General features: G+C 45.4%; 1 protein-coding gene across 2 annotated transcripts in view; it reads right to left on the reverse strand.

Moving 5' to 3' along the window:
* The window catches only part of FRAS1 (Fraser extracellular matrix complex subunit 1), a 369,664-nt gene that overhangs the window by 174,785 nt on the left and 176,939 nt on the right, over window positions 1–17,940 (reverse strand). For both annotated transcript variants that reach the window (XM_081020604.1, XM_081020603.1), the window contains exons 12-13: window positions 17,009–17,152; window positions 14,439–14,573 (exon numbers count right to left, since the gene is read on the reverse strand). In XM_081020604.1, the coding sequence (XP_080876730.1) occupies window positions 14,439–14,573; window positions 17,009–17,152 (279 nt within the window). The remainder of the gene's footprint in view (window positions 1–14,438; window positions 14,574–17,008; window positions 17,153–17,940) is intronic.

The following is a 17,940-nucleotide window of genomic DNA, read 5'->3' on the forward strand; positions in this document are numbered from 1 at the left end:
GTCAATCTTTGCTGTTTGCTCATCTGCTTTCTTGTCCAAAGCTTCCAATTTTTCAAAAATTTTATCTAAAATAGAAGCAGATGCTCCTGAGGCCATATCTTCCAATTGTAACTGCTCTATTTCTCCCTCTTTTGCCTGTGACGAGGCAACTTCTTCTACTTCTGAAGGCAAAGTAGGTACAGATGATCTGCGTGTCTGTGGGGCTGAGGTTAGAGTTGTCAAAGTTGTTTGTCTAACTCTTCCTCTTCTTCTTGTGCCACTCATTCCAACGTTATCTATCAGTCAAGGTCACACTGAGTTATTCCCATGGGAATAGAAAGGCCCAGAGGAAGCAAACAGCCAGGGAATCGAAAGTAAATGTAAAGTCACTGTTTTAATCCAATCCTCTAGAGGGAGCTTAAAATGTCTTTCAGAGTCTAATTTAATGTCCAAGAACCTTCAAGTACAAATATTTAGCAGAGTTGATATTAATAATCACTTTGTTACAAACAGTGCTTACTGGTCTCCAAAAAAATGTTTCAAGTTAGAAGGTCTAAATACCCTCAGATTGTTGCAAGTTCCAATATACAGTATCCAAATCTGCAGTACTGACAGCTCAGTCTCTCAAAGCTCAGGCAGCTCCGGACCCTGGGTTTCACCTTTTAATTGTAATCCAATAAAGGAAGGAAAGTCAAATACAAATGGTAATTCCAAATCATTAACTTAAAGTCTTTACTTTAGATTGCAGGTTCAGTGGATGCTTAGATCAGTAAAGTTAAAAGTTCTTTTTTCAGCCTCCACTCCTCCAGCTCTTTGCTTTTTCAAGTTCAATGGCAGCGGAAGACGGACTTCCTGTTTCCACGTCTCTCCGCTCTCGGCCAAGTTCAAATCTTTTAATTCAGCTTTTAATCTCTAATTTAAAGTGATTCAGTCTTTACTCACGAATAGGTTGATTTTAATTCCGGATCCAAATTTCACAGGAAAAGGGATCAGCGCTCACCGGCAGCAGCAGCGCGGCTTCGCTCCGCAGATTGCGAAACGGCTCACAGCGCCGCCACCCCCCTCCACGCTCCGGAGCCCCTTACGGGGTTCCTTTGACGTTTGGAGGGTCGCTTTTGGCGCCCACCGAGCCTCAAGGCCACAGGCTCTTGCCGCCTGTGGTTTTCCAAAGTGGGTCTCCGCTTCGCCGTAGCGGACGACCCGGTGTCTGCGGAGCCTCCTCTTCCCGGTTAGAAGAGGACCGCCATTGCCGTTCGCGCCGCCCCCGGAAGTTAGTAACTAATATCATACACACACCAAGAGCAAAATCAGGGTTTTTGAGTTACATCAGCTGTGTAGGCATCAGTATGCTCAGCGAAACTAAGGCTTGCAGAAGAAGAAAAAACTCTTTAGAGGTATGAAATAAAGAAGACAAAAGAATCACCCCAAATAGCCCAACAGGGACTGAGAATGCTCAGTGGCCACGGAATGGCGAGTGTTTTGTTGGGCGGTAGGAAATCAGAAAATGGGTAGGGAGAAGAAGAAGAAGAGTTTGGATTTGATATCCCGCTTTATCACTACCCTAAGGAGTCTCAAAGCAGCTAATATTCTCCTTTCCCTTCCTCCCCCACAAAAAACACTCTGTGAGGTGAGTGGGGCTGAGAGACTTCAGAGAAGTGTGACTAGCCCAAGGTCACCCAGCAGCTGCATGTGGAGGAGCAGGGAATCAAACCCAGTTCACCAGATTACAAGTCCACTGCTCTGAACCACTACACCACACTGGGAGGGGTTCATGGGAATTGAATGGAGTATCCTGGAAGAGGCACAGCTGGAACACTGAGCAGGACCACCCGTACTGCAATGTTTTTGAAGTGTAAGTGGGTTCCCACGAGGCAAGACACAAAGATTGTTGAATGGTTTCTTTAAATGTAAAGGTTCATCATTGTTCCACCCAATGTGTATGTCTTTAAGGGGCCAGAGCAAGGGCCAGAGCAAGATAACGAGACCCAGCTTTACAGCTGTGAAACATAGCAGGTGCTGCTGAGTTGTATTGATTAAGCTGTGTAGTACATAAGGAGCAGCACCTAGCTCTCCCATTACCCTGCGGGATGGGTTGGTGGTTGGGTCATGCTTGATGTATTTAGTGTAAATGGAGTTTTTGTTTTTGTAATTAAAACCTTCTTTAAGTACTTTTTGAGTCCCTTTATAATGCATGGTCTCCCCAGCAAGCTCTCTGCAGCGTTACTATACTGCAAAAAGCCAACAAAGATAACAGCAAGAACCTTTGTTGAACTATCTCACGGGGCAAAGGAACTGCTTATATACATTTCTGAAAGCCTGGGCCACTCCCACTCCCAACGTGATTGGCTGTCTAAACTTCCAAGCTGCAAATCACGACTCAAGAGTTCAAGGGCCAATGGCAGAGGCCCAAATCCTGAAATGTTCTGTGACTAGACATCATGTATCGAATCAGAACACAGGAGCTCAGAATCCTTAGTCCAGACTCAAGCTCAAGCAAACGCAGACCACTGAATACATAACAGTTTTGTTGCAGGTTCCACCTGTTTACATTATTATTATTATTATTATTATTATTAACACGCAAGCCTGGTAGACTTTCATTTCTCATACCCTTTTGGAGAGGTGAGCCATTGTGGAGCTAAAAGCCAGCTTGCAGCAGCAACAGATATGTGTCTATTTTCTGGGAGAGGCGGCAGTTTGCGCTCAATTGTGTACAATGAAATAAAGGAAAGTTATGGACATCGGATCTACAAGAAGACACGCATAGGGAGCACAGCGGGTGGAAGGAGACGGCATGCTGCTATGATCTGTGCAGAACAAGACAGATTTATCTCTGGCATTCAGTACGGCTGTGGCATGTTAAGTCATGTGCAGCCAGCGCTTACACAAACACCGCAAAATCTCTTTAGTTTTAGGTATTTTTGCTTTTAAGAAATTGATTACGCCCAAGTTTTGTCCTGAAGAGGTTCTTAACTTTTATTGTTCCTCAACAAGGCACGTCTTTGCTTGCTAAACAGACAGGAATGAACCCCTGGTGACATTTGCTCCTGACTTGTCCGGGGGGGGAGGGCGACGACGAATGGGTATATAAAACGAGCCCAGAGGGTGAGAATCGTACATTGGCAATTTGCAGGGCTGGTAATTCGCTAGCATACCTTTAGGCATTTTATAAAGGTATAAATTATACAAACTGGGTCAGGGTCAGGGTAGAACATAGCTACCATTATGATATGGCAGGGCTCATTTTATGATCAGAGGGCATGGGTTGCTGGTGTATTGTTAAAGCTAAGCAGATCTCGGCCTGGATAGTCTCTGGACGTGGGGCCTCCTGGGAGCACCACGTAAGGCTCTTTAATCTTCCCATAGGAAAAAGATATCAGGGATCAAAGCATAATTCAGAAATAAGATTAGCAAGCAGCTCTTACATGCAGCCGTTTAAATCTCAGCTCATAGGATAGAGCCTAGGTAAAGGTAAAGGGACCCCTGACCATTAGCTCCAGTTGTGACCGACTCTGGGGTTGCGGCGCTCATCTCGCTTTATTGGCCAAGGGAGCTGGCGTACAGCTTCCGGGTCATGTGGCCAGCATGACTAAGCCGCTTCTGGCGAACCAGAGCAGCGCACGGAAATGCCGTTTACCTTCCCGCCAGAGCGGTACCTATTTATCTACTTGCACTTTGATGTGCTTTTGAACTGCTAGGTTGGCAGGAGCAGGGACCGAGGAACGGGAGCTCACCCGTTGCGGGGATTCGAACCGCCGACCTTCTGATCGGCAAGTCCTAGGCTCTGTGGTTTAACTTACAGCGCCACCCGTGTCCCCAGGATAGAGCCTAGTCACTAACAGAAACAAATTATTCAAGAGAGGTTGATCACTAGGGCAAATTAAGGGGGCAAAATACCCTCTACCATTTTTTCCTGCACCCTAAAATCCAGTCCTGAAACAGGCATTGCAGGGGTTGGAATAGATAACCCTCCAGGTCCTTTCCAACTCTACAATTCTACGATTCTATATTCACAGTCTTCCTATCACACAGAGACTCCCTGGTGTCTTTTCTGTCTCTATCTCCTGGCATACGCAGACCTGAATAATCACAGGCACATCTACGTGTTGGATGCTGCCAACTTTTCTCCTTGTTCTCGAATATCTGATGCTTGTGTCTGAGAATGGCTGAAATGCTCAAGGGAGAAGGATGGGGAGAAAAGCCAAAGTAAGTAAGACTCTGCCTGCAGTGGCTGCCTGGATCTGCCTCCAATTAGTTGTATTAAATGCTGCCCTGCATTGAAATCAAGAGTATTTAAACTCAAGGGTCATATTCCAGTGGTGAGCAGGGCCAGAGAAGGAAAAGTGGGTGGAGCAATAAATGTATATTTTACCTTTGTACAGCTGGCTAGTTTCTACACACACACACACACACACACACACACACAGCCCTCTACCCAGGATAGCAAGAGGAATAATCAGAGTTCAGGGACACATTCCATATCTGTCAACTGCCCTGGAAAAAAACAGGACACCCCATTTTTCCTCGTGAGAGGGCAGTGGTCAAAACAGCCACTGAAATCTTGTGTGATTTGGGGCTGCACTTTTTCCGGGAAATACGACCCAAAATGATCATTTTGGGGCACCATGCAAGATCGCTGCCCCCCCCCAAGTGCTTTTTTTGAGGTGGCAATCTTGCACGTTCCCTGAAGCACTTTTTGGGAGCTATGATCTCATGCAGGAGTGCAGCCATGGAAGGTGGTGTTTGGGTTTCGGGCTGTTTCCTATTGCAAGGTACGACATTTCAGTCAAGGAAAAACATTCGAGGAGGATGCAAAGCCGCTGCAGTGGGGGGTACAGCCTGGGGAAAGGGGGTGTGGCCCAGGAGAATCCCAAGGGTAAGATAAAGAGAGACTCGGAGGGGTGAATTTGAGCTCTGGGCCTGAGGTTCCCCACCCTTGCGGTTCTCAGCCTGTGGGTACCCAGATGCTGTTGGACTACAACTCCCATCATCCCTGAGCTCTGGCCATGCTAGCTAGGGATGATGGGAGTTGAAGTCCAACAGCATCTGGGGACCCACAGGAGGAGAACTGCTACTTTAGATAGTTCAGTTCCTTGGAGCAGAGATGTTGACTTCTGCTTATCCTACTTCCTAAAGTGCCACGTAGATGGTTTAATAATGACCCTTTTTTGGAACACAAGCTGGGATCCTACCATATCAGATCGCAAGGGAACAACTGCCCTCATGTCACCATCAGAAGGAGCCATAAACAGACAAAAGGATTGTGAGAGGATGTATCTAACGCCCATTATTAGCCACAATGATGATCTCACACATAAAACTCCAGAGCTGGCTCACCTCCAGAGAAGGGAGAGAGGAGGTGTCTGTCTCAATTTGCAGGCCAAATGAGGACAGCGAGGTGTAGGAACCGTAATTAGGAAACAAGCCTACTCAAATTGTCTTGTTTCTCAGATCCATTCCCCTCACTACCCTTTTCATCCCCTCCTTATTGGACGGTTTTAAAAGCAGAAATCGTTGCAAGGCTCTTGCCTAGCGGGATCAGGACGTCTATATTTAGTGCTGCAAGGACGGCGCAGATCAAACAGGAAAGGTCCATAGGATCGATATCTGCCTTGGGATTGCCTTGCATAACACACACTCCTAAGGTGACTGAGGAAGCACGTGAACAGGTACAGAGAGTCTCAGCTCAGGACTAAGTCCCCATCCATCACTCAGTGATTGGTGGCTCATCCTCTGTGCTGGCTGACAGTGGTGCTGGAAGGTTCAGAACAACTAAGGAGAAGGAAAAGTTCTGGTAACCCAAGCAGGTCTACAGGGGGGGAGATACAGAAGGAAGCTACAGCGCCAACTGCAACCTTTCCAAATTCCACTGCGAGGTCTATTTAGAGCATCGCCGTTGTGAAGCATCCAACCTAATCAGCACAATAGTTTTGGGAAACACGGATCATTAATCTGCCCTAAAAGCCGATCACGGTCTTTTCTAAAGAGAAAAGGGACTGAGAATCTGATCAGCTCATCCAGTGCAAATTCTCCATATATACAGTATATATATACACATATACACACACACATATGCCCAAATACAATAGCAGCTGTTGTGCAATTTGAGCTGCTGTTCGAGCGTGCAGCTTGAGTTCCTGCGCCCACGAGGAAAGCCGTTGAGGCAATTTATCCTAGGCTGCTTTTAAAGAAATAAATAAATCCTAGCAACTATTGATTGCTCCCCCTCCCCTGCCCACACTTCACTCTGCAATGTCTCTTTTTCCATTTGTCTGGGTGGTTCTGAAGACTCACAGAAGGGAGACTAACTAAAGGGAAACAGAGCCAAGCCTCAAGACATGGGGGCTTCTGTGGTCTCCAGCTCTTCCTTCCGAGAGAGAGAGAGAGAGAGAGAGAGGATTCTTCAGCTGCAGAGGAAGAAGAGGTGGGAAGGTGACCACTAGTGTCCAGGCATTTTTTGCAAAACAGAAAATGACAGCCCAGCCCACCCACCCGCCTCTTCTGCCTAGCAAAGAAAGAGCATCTCTCCAGAAGTGCGCTCCAGATTTGTTAGAGCCATTGCAAAGAAGGCAACCCTCTATATTTCTCACCGCTCCACCCAAGACAGAACTGAAGTTAGTTTTTCCTATGGATTTTAACCTGTGCTGAAACCAAGCATCAAAGAGAAACGATGGAAGCAAGAAGAAATTTCGACGAAAGAAGAATGGCAGACAAAATTAATGGACTATGCAGAATTGGACAAAAATGACAGGAAGGATTTGAAACCTGCAGGACCAGAGATTTACAGAAGATTGGAAGAAGTATATGAATTATTTGAAGAGCAACTGTAATCAACAAATTACGCTAGTAGGAATGCAAGAAGTTTTATAAGGAGAAATATACGAAGTGTTACAGAGTAGAAAAAGATAGAGATATTGGTTATGAGTTTGAAATGTAATAGGGAAAATAAGAAATGCATACTAAGAGATTAGACTGGAAAATTTTCAGACAGGACTGATGGAAGTAAAAAAAAACTGAATAAGATGCATAAAGTATGTTTAATTACTGTTGAAAATGATATGTTAAAAAAAGAATCAAAGAGAACCGAGCTCCCAGGATCCCAACTCTCTCTCTCTTAGTCTGGGAGGAAACCCTGCTTCAGGCTCCTGTGTTGACCACCCTGTTCGAAACGTTGTTTTGTTACCAACATCTGCATGGAGCCTGAACCATTAGCTGAGGTTCAGTAGGCTGCATGGGCCTATATGGGGAAAGCTGCCCTCTGAGTCAGGCAGTTCCCCATGCCCTAACCCGCTCCCCCTGGCGCCCATGGTTCCCACGAGCATTAATTGTGCAGTTAATGTTCCTTACAGATTTCCAATTTCCGCTTTTTAATGCATTTATCGTCCTTTAAAAGAAGTGTCTGTCAAGGAAGAAAGAGCCATAGCAAATTAGTTTGCACACAGATCTTCATTCTGGAAGAAAGCATGTCGTGGGGTGAGCGGGGAAGGAATGATGAAAGGAACGTGGTTGCTTCTTGATGAAATGGGGAAAGAAAAGTTGGAAGTGGAGAATAACTGGCAGGTCTCCCATTCAACTCTGAACATGCCCACAGACTCAAACCTGCCTCTCCCATCCGAAATTGCCCTCCAGCTGCTCACGGACTTGCTCCCACTCTCATGCCTCATCCTTTGCATTTGGGTGGGTGGGTGCAATTATATTGGCTGAGTGTCATTAACCTTAGGTGGGGGAGTTCACATGGGTAATGATGAACCTAGAGTTAAAACCCAAAAAAGAACAGGCTCCCTGCAGACAGAACCAGTACGTTTCCGAGCACAATTCAAAGTGTTGGTGCTGACCTTTAAAGCCCTAAACGGCCTCAGTCCAGTATACCTGAAGGAGCATCTCCACCCCCCATCATTCTGCCCAGACACTGAGGTCCAGCACCGAGGGCCTTCTGGCGGTTCCCTCATTGCGAGAAGCAAAGCTACAGGGAACCAGGCAGAGTGCCTTCTCGGTAGTGGCGCCCGCCCTGTGGAACGCCCTCCCACCAGATGCCAAAGAGAACAACAACTACCAAACTTTTAGAAGGCATCTGAACACAGCCCTGTTTAGGGAAGCTTTTAATGTTTGATGCTTTACTGTATTTTAATATTTGGTTGGAAGCTGCCCAGAGTAGCTAGGGAAGCCCAGCCAGATGGGCGGGGTATAAATAATAAATAATTAGTCACAGAAGACTAATAATAATAATAATAATAATAATAATATTTTTTATTTATACCCCGCCCTCCCCGGCCAGAGCCGGGCTCAGGGTGGCTAAGACCAGTGAAATTACAATAGAAACATAATTTAAAATACAGGTTAAAATACAAAATAAAATACAATGTCAAGTCCCGCAGGGCCCTAGTCTCTTGTGACAGAGCGTTCCACCAAATCGGGGCCAGTACTGAAAAGGCCCTGGCCCTAATGAATCTAAACCCAACGACAAGGAACACAAGCACAGGCAATTGTCACTTTGTGCGGGAGTTACGTTTCAGACCCCCATGAGCCCTTGTAAAATGTTCCACCCTTTCAGTGGCGTTTTCGGGTCACTTCTGAGTTCAGAGCTGTGCGTGCGCATCAATCGGATGCGTGTCAATCGGATGCGCATCAATTAGATGTGTTCAGGTTGTTGCCTGAACACATAAACTCCGAGTTCTAGCCCCCATGGGTCACAATACTATTCAGAAATGATCCCAGCCAGTGGTTCTCAAACTTGCCTCCACCTAGACCACTTGGAAATTGCTTTGCAAATCACTCAAGGACTTTTCTTCCCATTGTTTAGCAACCGTAGTGCTTGGGACCTTGCCATTCCTTGCCGGTAGCTGTGGCTTTAATCCTCTGAGGAAGGCAGAGCTTCCTTCTGCCATTCTTCACACATGTGGAGCTACACACAGCCCCACCACAGACCGCCTGAATGAAGTTCATGGGCCATGCCTTGGGAACCCCTGTTCTAGATAGTTGTTTCCAGAGGCCATCACAGATACGACTTTGCTGCAATCCTGATACAGTGGACGCTCGGGTTGTGAACGTGATCTGTGCGGGATGCACATTTGCAACCTGCAGCATTCGCAACTTGCACCTGTGCGTCTGCACACGCGCAGGTTGCGATTCGGCGCTTCTGCGCATGCGTGACCGCTGAAACCCGGAAGTAACCCGTTCTGGTACTTCCAGGTTTTGGCGGTCCGTAACCCAAAAAAACACAACCTGAAGCGGCTGTAACCCAAGGCATGACTGTACTTCGTTTCAATTATACTTTCGTTATCTCATTGATATAATATTTTTTCCCAGTGCTGCTTTTTTAAAGGCTCCTCGGCCACTTCTAATAAACATTTATTTAAAAAACAAGAAATAAACATTTCTAATACAATCGTACTTTGGTTCTCTAACAGAATCGGTTCCGGAAGTTCGTTCGACTTCGGAAAACGTTCGAAAACCAAGGTGCGGCTTCCGAGTGGCTTCAGGAGCCTCCTGCACTCAATCGGAAGCTGAGTCGGACTTTCGGGTTCCAAAGAACGTTCACAAACCGGAACACTCATTTCCGGGTATGCAGTGTTCGGGAGCCAAAACGTTTGAGTCACAAGGCGTTCGAGAACCAAGGTACGACAGTATACATTTTAAATTTAAAAACCAAATAAATAGCTCAAACGATGAAGTGGAAAATTACTGCGGTGCGCATGTAACCGTATGGGAAACCTGTTTTTTATTGAGTCAGACCACTGGTACTATCTGAACTGACTGGCAGAAGGGAAAGCAGTGACCAAGCTAATAATAATAATAATAATCAATCAATCAATCTTTATTACGGTCCAGAGACCCAACAAATCATTACAAGTCAATACACAATTCATACAGCCTTCCTCCAGGTTAATCAAGCATTTTGTTTAGAATATAGGGCTCATTTGTTCTTACAACCACTGATAAAAACTTTGCCACTGCTAACGTTCTAGCATTTGTCCGGTCTTCCAGTAGGAACCTGACATAGTGAGCCTCTGATTTTCCCGGGAAAGGTACCAGCAAGGGTAGTATCAGTTCAGCCCTGGCCTGCTCATATTTTGCACAATGCAACAAAATATGATTTAAGGAATCGATGTCTTGAGCACACGAGCAAAGTCTGTCCTGGTAGGGAACTCCTCTCAACCTGCCATCCAACACTGCAGAGGGAAAGACATTTAGTCTAGCTTTGGTGAAAAGCCTTCGGTAGTTAGGTACTGTCAGGTTTTTGATGTAAGATGTTAACTTAAAGACATACCCATATTGAACTCCTACTGCCAGCGGACTACAGACTGCGTGTGATCGAGATCGCAAGTCACTGTGTGCATTGTCCCATAATCTTTGCTTTAAGCCACTCTGGGCAGCTTCCAAAAAAAATATTAAGATACTGTAATACATCAAACATTAAAAGCTTCCCTAAATAGGCCTTCAGATGTCTTCTAAAAGTCTGGTAGTTGTTGTTGCTAAGAGAGGAATCTCACCACTCGGACGCTTTCCCAGATTTCTGACTGCATGGCTAGGAAAATTCTTTTCACCACCTCGTGGGACTTAACAGATGGCCGTCGTCTCACGAGGTTTTAGCACTGAGCATCAGAGAAAAGTGATCGCTGGGGAAGTTATCCATTTGTAGACACTCTGTACGAGGGTACAGAGAGGGGCTTAATGTCAGCTTAATCTGTCTTCTTCCCACTAATGCCTCAAGCCAAAAACACACACGTGGTGAGGGAAGTGGATAGCCTACTGAGTTATGAACAAGTTCTGAAACCCAGCACTTTCTTCCGTGGGTTCTCTCCCCACCCCCCACCCCTTCTTCTTTTTATGCAGAAAAGTGCAGTCAGGCAGAACTAAAACAAATTGCTTGAACTCCTTGGAGGAAGAGAAGAAATCTTCCCAGCAAGTTTCTCCCGCCGACATGCATGAGTGCAAATACAGATGAAATGCGGGACGAGTGAGCTGCAAAAGCAGTAATAAGGTGAAACGAATAGCCATATTTGGCTGCAGGGGGGGCCTCGCCAATTAAGAGACACTGAAGAGAGCCGGGCAAGAGGGAAAATGTAAAACTCAGTAGGAGTAGACCAGAAGGAAAGCCTGCTCTGCTCAGCCACATGGGAAAAACCACCTTTTCAATCTACGAGTGCAAGACTACAGTGGTACCTCGGATTAAGTACCATATTTTTTGCTCTATAAGACTCACTTTTTCCCTCCTAAAAAGTAAGGGGAAATGTATGTGTGTCTTATGGAGCGAATGCAGGCTGCGCAGCTATCCCAGTAGCCAGAACAGCAAGAGGGATCGCTGCTTTCACTGCGCAGCGATCCCTCTTGTTGTTCTGGCTTCTGAGATTCAGAATATTTTTTTTCTTGTTTTCCTCCTCCAAAAACTAGGTGCGTCTTATGGTCTGGTGCGTCTTGTAGAGCAAAAATATGGCACTTAATTCATTCCGGAGGTCCATGCTTAACCTGAAACTGTACTTAACCTGAAGCACCACTTTAGCTAATGGGGCCTCCTGCTGCTGCCGCGCCGTCGGAGCACGATTTCTGTTCTCAGCCTGAAGCAAAGTTCTTAACCCGAGGTACTATTTCTGGGTTAGCGTAGTCAGTAACCTGAAGCGTATGTAACCTGAAGCGTATGTAACCCGAGGTACCACTGTATGTGTGTTTCGCTCACATCCATTAATTCACTGGGCAAGTGCAAAATTCAGATTTTGCCATCAATATTTGCAAATTCTAAAGGAACATTGATTTGTGCACTGTGCATATTCTAAGTGGGGACTTTTTTTTTAATTGAATGCCATCTTTAGAAAATCCCAGCTTCCTCTCCCCAGATGCAATAAATTTCTAGACCTTGTGATTCTAAAAACCTTGGACCCAGAGGCAGCACATTTCTCACGCAAGGCAAAACGACAACATGAAGAGGACTTTCGGTAGCAGCCTGGCTATGAAACCAGTTTTGCAGGAAGGCTACTTTCAAAAGGATTTGGGAGACTCCCATCCTGCGAAGTATCAGCCAATGTAAACTCCTTCCAGGTCTCATTTCGGTCTCAGTGTGTGTGCATATGCATGATTTGGCCCAGGGGCTGTCTAATTCTGACCCCCGTTGTAAGAACTATTTGGTAACCCATTTGCAAATTATCAAGCCACACATGCACAGGGTCACACAGCGTGTAAGAACAGTGCCTCTCAAGCTTTCAATCCTCTAGCCAGAGCTTCAGGAGGCTGAAAATTACAGAGATCCATTGGTCCTAAAATGGTGGCAGACAGAGGCAGTGTTTGGCATAATCAGCTGGCAAGTACTGGCATCATGCAGCTACCATATTAACATGCAGATTGCCAGCTGCTTCCTACTCAGAATTCCATCTTGCATCTTGAACCACTTAGAAGCAAGAGGGGAACCTCCTGCGGTCATATTGCCTGCTGAAAGTGTGCTATTATTAAAGGTAGCATGTTGCAAATGGTTCAGAAGGTCAGAAGTGAATCTATTAATTTTTTCACTGGAAGGACATCAGGGTTTGCAGGACACTGTCAGACAATGGCATGATGACCATAAAACTCCCTGTTATTTCGGGGAATGCGGCTCTTCCTTCTACAGAGCACTTCTACAGTGGTACCTCTGGATGCGAACAGGATCCGTTCCAGAGCCCTGTTCGCATCCTGAGTAGAGCGAAACCCACGACTGCGCGTCTGCGTGTGTCGTGATTCGTCGCTACTGTGCATGCGCGTGATGTCATTTTGAGTGTCTGCGCATGCATGAGTGGCGAAACCCGGAAGTAACACGCTCCATTACTTCCTGGTCACCGCAGAGTGTAACCTGAAAACACTCAACCTGGAGCAGGTATGACTGTACTTGTGATTTTCACAATGTGACCATTTTTTAAAAATGGATTTGTGGTCTAAATTAAGCTAGGGTTTCCCAGTGACTGGGAAATCAAGCTTACTTGAGAGTAAGCCCCACTGAAGTCAGTGGAGTTTCCTTCCAAGTAGACATGTTTGAACCGCTCAAATTAAATTGGAACAATCCAACAAGCGGTGGGTTGAGCTGGGCTTGGCTGCCAATGTTTCATGTTCTCTCCCACTTCTCTCAAAATGTCCTGCCCAGATCCTGCTCCCTGCCTCTGTGCCCTCATCTTCCCCTGTTCCCCTCTGTCAGCCTTTGCCAAAACACATTCTAAATTCCTAAGACGCCTGGATCATGGAAAGAAAATGAGTTATGCCTTTTCAAGCCTACGCAAGTGCGCTCTGTTCGCAGAATGCTTTCTACCCACATAATGTATGATTTCTCAGCAAAATGCAGTTTGAGCCAATTGTTAACAATGTGGTAATTAGGCCAAATATGACCTTTTAAATGAGACTGGGAAAATACCTAAAAAGCAACTGATCTCTCTCTCTCACACACACACACAGACACACACACAATTTTTCTTGAGGCTGATTTCAAGCATCACGAAATAACGTGCTTATTATTAGATCTGTACACAATGGGTGGTATTCAATTTAGCCCATTGAAATTAATGAACATGAGTAAGTCAGGTCCATTAATTTAAAAAGGTCTGTTCTGAGCTTAATTTACAGTGTAATCCTGTGCGTGTGTACTCAGAATTAAGCACCATTGAGTCCAATGGGTTTTACTCCCAGGGAAGTATATGAGCATAGGATTGCAGACTTAGCATGGATTAGCATGGCCAGGGTATTGTTTAGGGGTTTTTGTTGGGATGCCTGTGTTGCTTTTATTAACTTTTTTGTATCATTATTTTAGATGCTATGATTTATGTGGAAATTGTTTCAATGTGGTTGTGTATTATTTGATATTTTATTACATTATGTCTGCAATTGTCTATTTTTTCATGTTGTAAGGTGCCCTGAGCATGGTTTTAACTGTAGAAAGACAGCTTACAAATAAAGTTATGTGTGTATCAATATACCCTAACATTCTTCATATATTTCGTTTCCATTTAGTTATGGCAATTGGCAGCCGAGATACAAAATCTTCCATTGTTCTTGTTATTTTTTAAACCTTTTTTTTTTGTATCAGTTTAATAACAGCAGCTGCTGTTTGACATTTTTGTATTGTATTGTTATCAAGCATCTCTTTTACATAAAATACTAGCAGCCTTGTACTCAGCATTGCTCAAGAATTCTAATGTTCAGTCCACCATCTTGATTCAAAATGGCACCCAACTGTATCCAAAAACAGACAGAAAACTTCTCCTTGATCTCCGGAAACCATCATGCACATTGTGGCTGAAATATTGTAAGAGGTGTCCAAATGCATAGAGGAAAAAGAACTTTCCAAAACATATAGTAGAGAAAAAGTCTTTCAGAGTTTAGAGGGCATTTGAGACCAGCTCCACAACAAACATGCTATCTATTGTTGGGCCATATTGGCTGTCCTTACTAGACCAAGGAGAATACACAACCAACTCATGTCATCAAACATGGGTATCTATCTATCTTACCCGTGCATTGGAGGGGTCCTGGAAAGAATCCTTCACCACATGATGCCACACACTGGCCATCCTTCAACTGCAGCAAATCTTTGCATGCTGTACACACAAACCCATCAGTGCAATTAAAGCATGTCTTCTTGCAGGCTGGCCAAGACAGAAAAGAAAGAAGAGTTTCTTACAGAACAGGAATCTGCAACTGGTAGCCTTGGGGCCATATCTGCACACTTTGGAGACTGCCCTTCCACTCAATACGATACAATAATCTTTATTGTCATTGTCCCATACAGAACAACGAAATCTACGTAAGACATTCAAAAACCAACAAGCCTGCCATCCCAGCTATCCCAACCTGGTTAGCCGCCTAAAAACTCTGATACCCCATTTTTAAATACAATATACTCCCATACAGACTCCTTACACTGCATTTAAAACCAAAATCGCATTTGGATAGAAGCTGTTTCTCAGGTGGCTAGTCCTAGTCTTTATAACCCTGTACCTTCTTCCAGCTGAAAGAGATCATTTCCGGGGTGTGCACTATCCTGCGCTATTTCTGCAGCTTTTTTATGGCACCTGGAAGCACAGATTTGATCCAGGGTGGGAAGAGTGCACCCAATGATTCTCTCTGCAGTCTTTACAACCCTGGACAGCATTGTTTTCCCCCTGACCATGCAGCTCCCAAACCACACACACAGACTATAAGTTAATACACTCTCAACAGTACAATGGTAAAATGCCATCAACAGGTCCTTTGAGTGACTACAACACTCCCTCCTTGATGTGGCCTTTCAGGTGCTTATGAAGGATCTAAATCATTATACAGGTATCAGTAATCTTGGTAGAAGGCTCTGCTATGGATGATGATGAGTGGTTCCTCATCATCCTGGGGAAAAGTGACAAGAGGGGTGCCACAGGGTTCTGTCTCGGGCCCAGTGTCATTCAACAACTTTATGAACAACTTGGATAAATGAGTTGATGGATGCTCATCAAATTTGCAGATGACACCAAACTAGGAGGGGTAGCCAGTGCTGCAGAAGACAGAATCAGAATTCAAGATGGCCTTCACAGATTGGAGAACTGGGCCAAAACTAATGAAGGGAATTTCAATAGGGACAAATGCAAGGTTCTGCACTTAGGCAAGAAGAACCAGCTGCACAAATGTAAGATGGGGAACACCTGGATTGCCAGTAAAGGTAAAGGGACCCCTGACCGTTAGGTCCAGTTGTGGATGACTGGGGTTGTGGCGCTCATCTCGCTTTACTGGCTGAGGGAGCCGGCGTACAGCTTCCGGGTCATGTGACCAGCATGACTAAGCCGCTTCTGGTGAACCAGAGCAGCGCATGGAAATGCCGTTTACCTTCCCGCCGGAGCGGTACCTATTTATCTACTTACACTTTGTGCTCTTGAACTGCTAAGTTGGCAAGAGCAGGGACTGAGCAACGGGAGCTCACCCTGTCGTGGGGATTCGAACCGCCGACCTTCTGATCGGCAAGTCTAGGGACAGTGGTTTAGACCACAGTGCCACCCACATCCCATGGTTTGCCAGTAGTACATGTGAAAAGGATTTAGGGGTCTTAGTAGATCACAAGCTCAACATGAGAGAACAGTGTGATGCAGCCGCTATTCCTGGTTGCATCAGCAGAGTTCTAGTGTCTATTTGGTGTTGGTCAGACCGCACATGGAGTGAGTCCTGTGTCTAGTTCTTTGGACCACAATTTAAGAAGGATATTGACAAGATGGAACGCATGCAGTGGAAAGCAACCAAGATGATCAAGGATCTGGAAACCAAGCCTTATGAGGAATGGTTGAGGGAGCTGGGTATGTTGGATGTGAGAGCTCACCAGCTGCGTGATAGCAGCACATTGTTTACATCATGTGATGTTTCTGATTTTACTGAGCGTGAGACAGGATGCCCTACGCTGTTCTCAAGGTTGTGTACTCAGTGTAACTTGATACCTTCCTGTTGTTGCTGCAAAGGAGGAGTGAGTGAGTTGTACGGAGGATGCTGAGCTTCAGGGCATGAATGAGTACCCGAGCTCCTTCAAGGTGGCTCAGTATGTGGTGCATGAAGAGGAAATGGGGGAGGAAGAGGAGGTTGAACGTTGCAAGGGAGGGGAAAAACAACATGATGGCCATCTGTCAGGGATGCTTTAGCTGAGATTCCTGCATTGCAGGGCGTTGGACTAGATGACTCTTGGGTCCCTTCCAACTCTACAATTCTACGATTCTGTGATGTTTCTGACCCACTGAAAACCACAAAGGCATCCCTCTTGTTGAAAAGCACACACTGACAAACTTTGAAAGTCAACACAACTCTGGGCATGCTGTTAGCACCCTTTTTCCTGACAAAGGGAAGCCACAATTGACAGATTCATCCTTCCTTACCTGGAATCATCTGCAAGGAAGAAGGGCAGGTTATTAAATCATTATTTTATTTGTAGGGAAAAGTTGATAAGTCTGATTTTCATTATCCAGCAAAGCACCCCACAGAGAGTTACAGGCACACACAAAAACATGAAAATGTTTTATTTTTCTGCAGCTAAGTATGATATTTGAAATATTGTAAATAATAAAGAGATTACCTAAGCAAAGCCCAGCATCCTGATAATACCCAGATCCACAGCTGGCCACACAGCGCCCAGCCTGCAGCAGCTTGGTTGTGTCACGGCAGACGTCGCAGAGGTCAAAAGACTGTGAGCAGGTCACACAATCCGCATGGCACCGACCTGTTGTTGGTGAAGAAGAGGCGACTCCGTTTCAGTATAGTTGAGTGTAAAAGTCAGAGGGCAAAGATTTTATCAGGCCTCTTCTCCCTCTACTGCCATTTGGGGGCAGCCATTTTATCAGTGGGAGAGATAGGGATCAAGGTAAAGGTAAAGGGACCCCTGACCATTAGGTCCCGTTGTGGCCTACTCTGGGGTTGCGGCGCTCATCTTGCTTTATTGGCCGAGGGAGCCGGCGTACAGCTTCTGGGTCATGTGGCCAGCATGACTAAGCCACTTCTGGCGAACCAGAGCAGTGCACGGAAACGCCGTTTACCTTCTTGCCAGAAGGTACATATCTACTTGCACTTTGATGTGCTTTCGAATTGTTGGTTGGCAAGAGCAGGGACCGAGCAATGGGAGCTCACCCCGTCGCAGGGATTCGAACCGCCGACCTTCTGATCGGCAAGTCCTAGGCTCTGTGGTTTAATCCACAGCGCCACCCGCTAGAAATTGGGGGCTGAGTCTGTGAATTCCCCCCCTTTCCCTCCTTGTCCCTTGTGTTTTATTTTTGTTTGTTTGTTTCTTAGAAGGTAAGCCTGTGTGTAGGGAGTGTCTTGTTTTGATTTCATGAAAGTTGCTTTGGGAGTTTTGCTAGCTGAAAGTGGGGGTACAAATGCTATGATGATGATGATGATGATGATGATGATGCCGCCCACTCTGGGTGGCTCCTAACAAAATGTTAAAAACACAATCAAACATCAAACATTAAAAGCGCGAAGAAATAAAAATATATATGCACATATGCAGTA

This window comes from Podarcis pityusensis, assembly GCF_964106645.2.
Source record: "Podarcis pityusensis genome assembly, chromosome: 9".
NCBI classification, from domain to species: Eukaryota; Metazoa; Chordata; class Lepidosauria; order Squamata; family Lacertidae; genus Podarcis; species Podarcis pityusensis.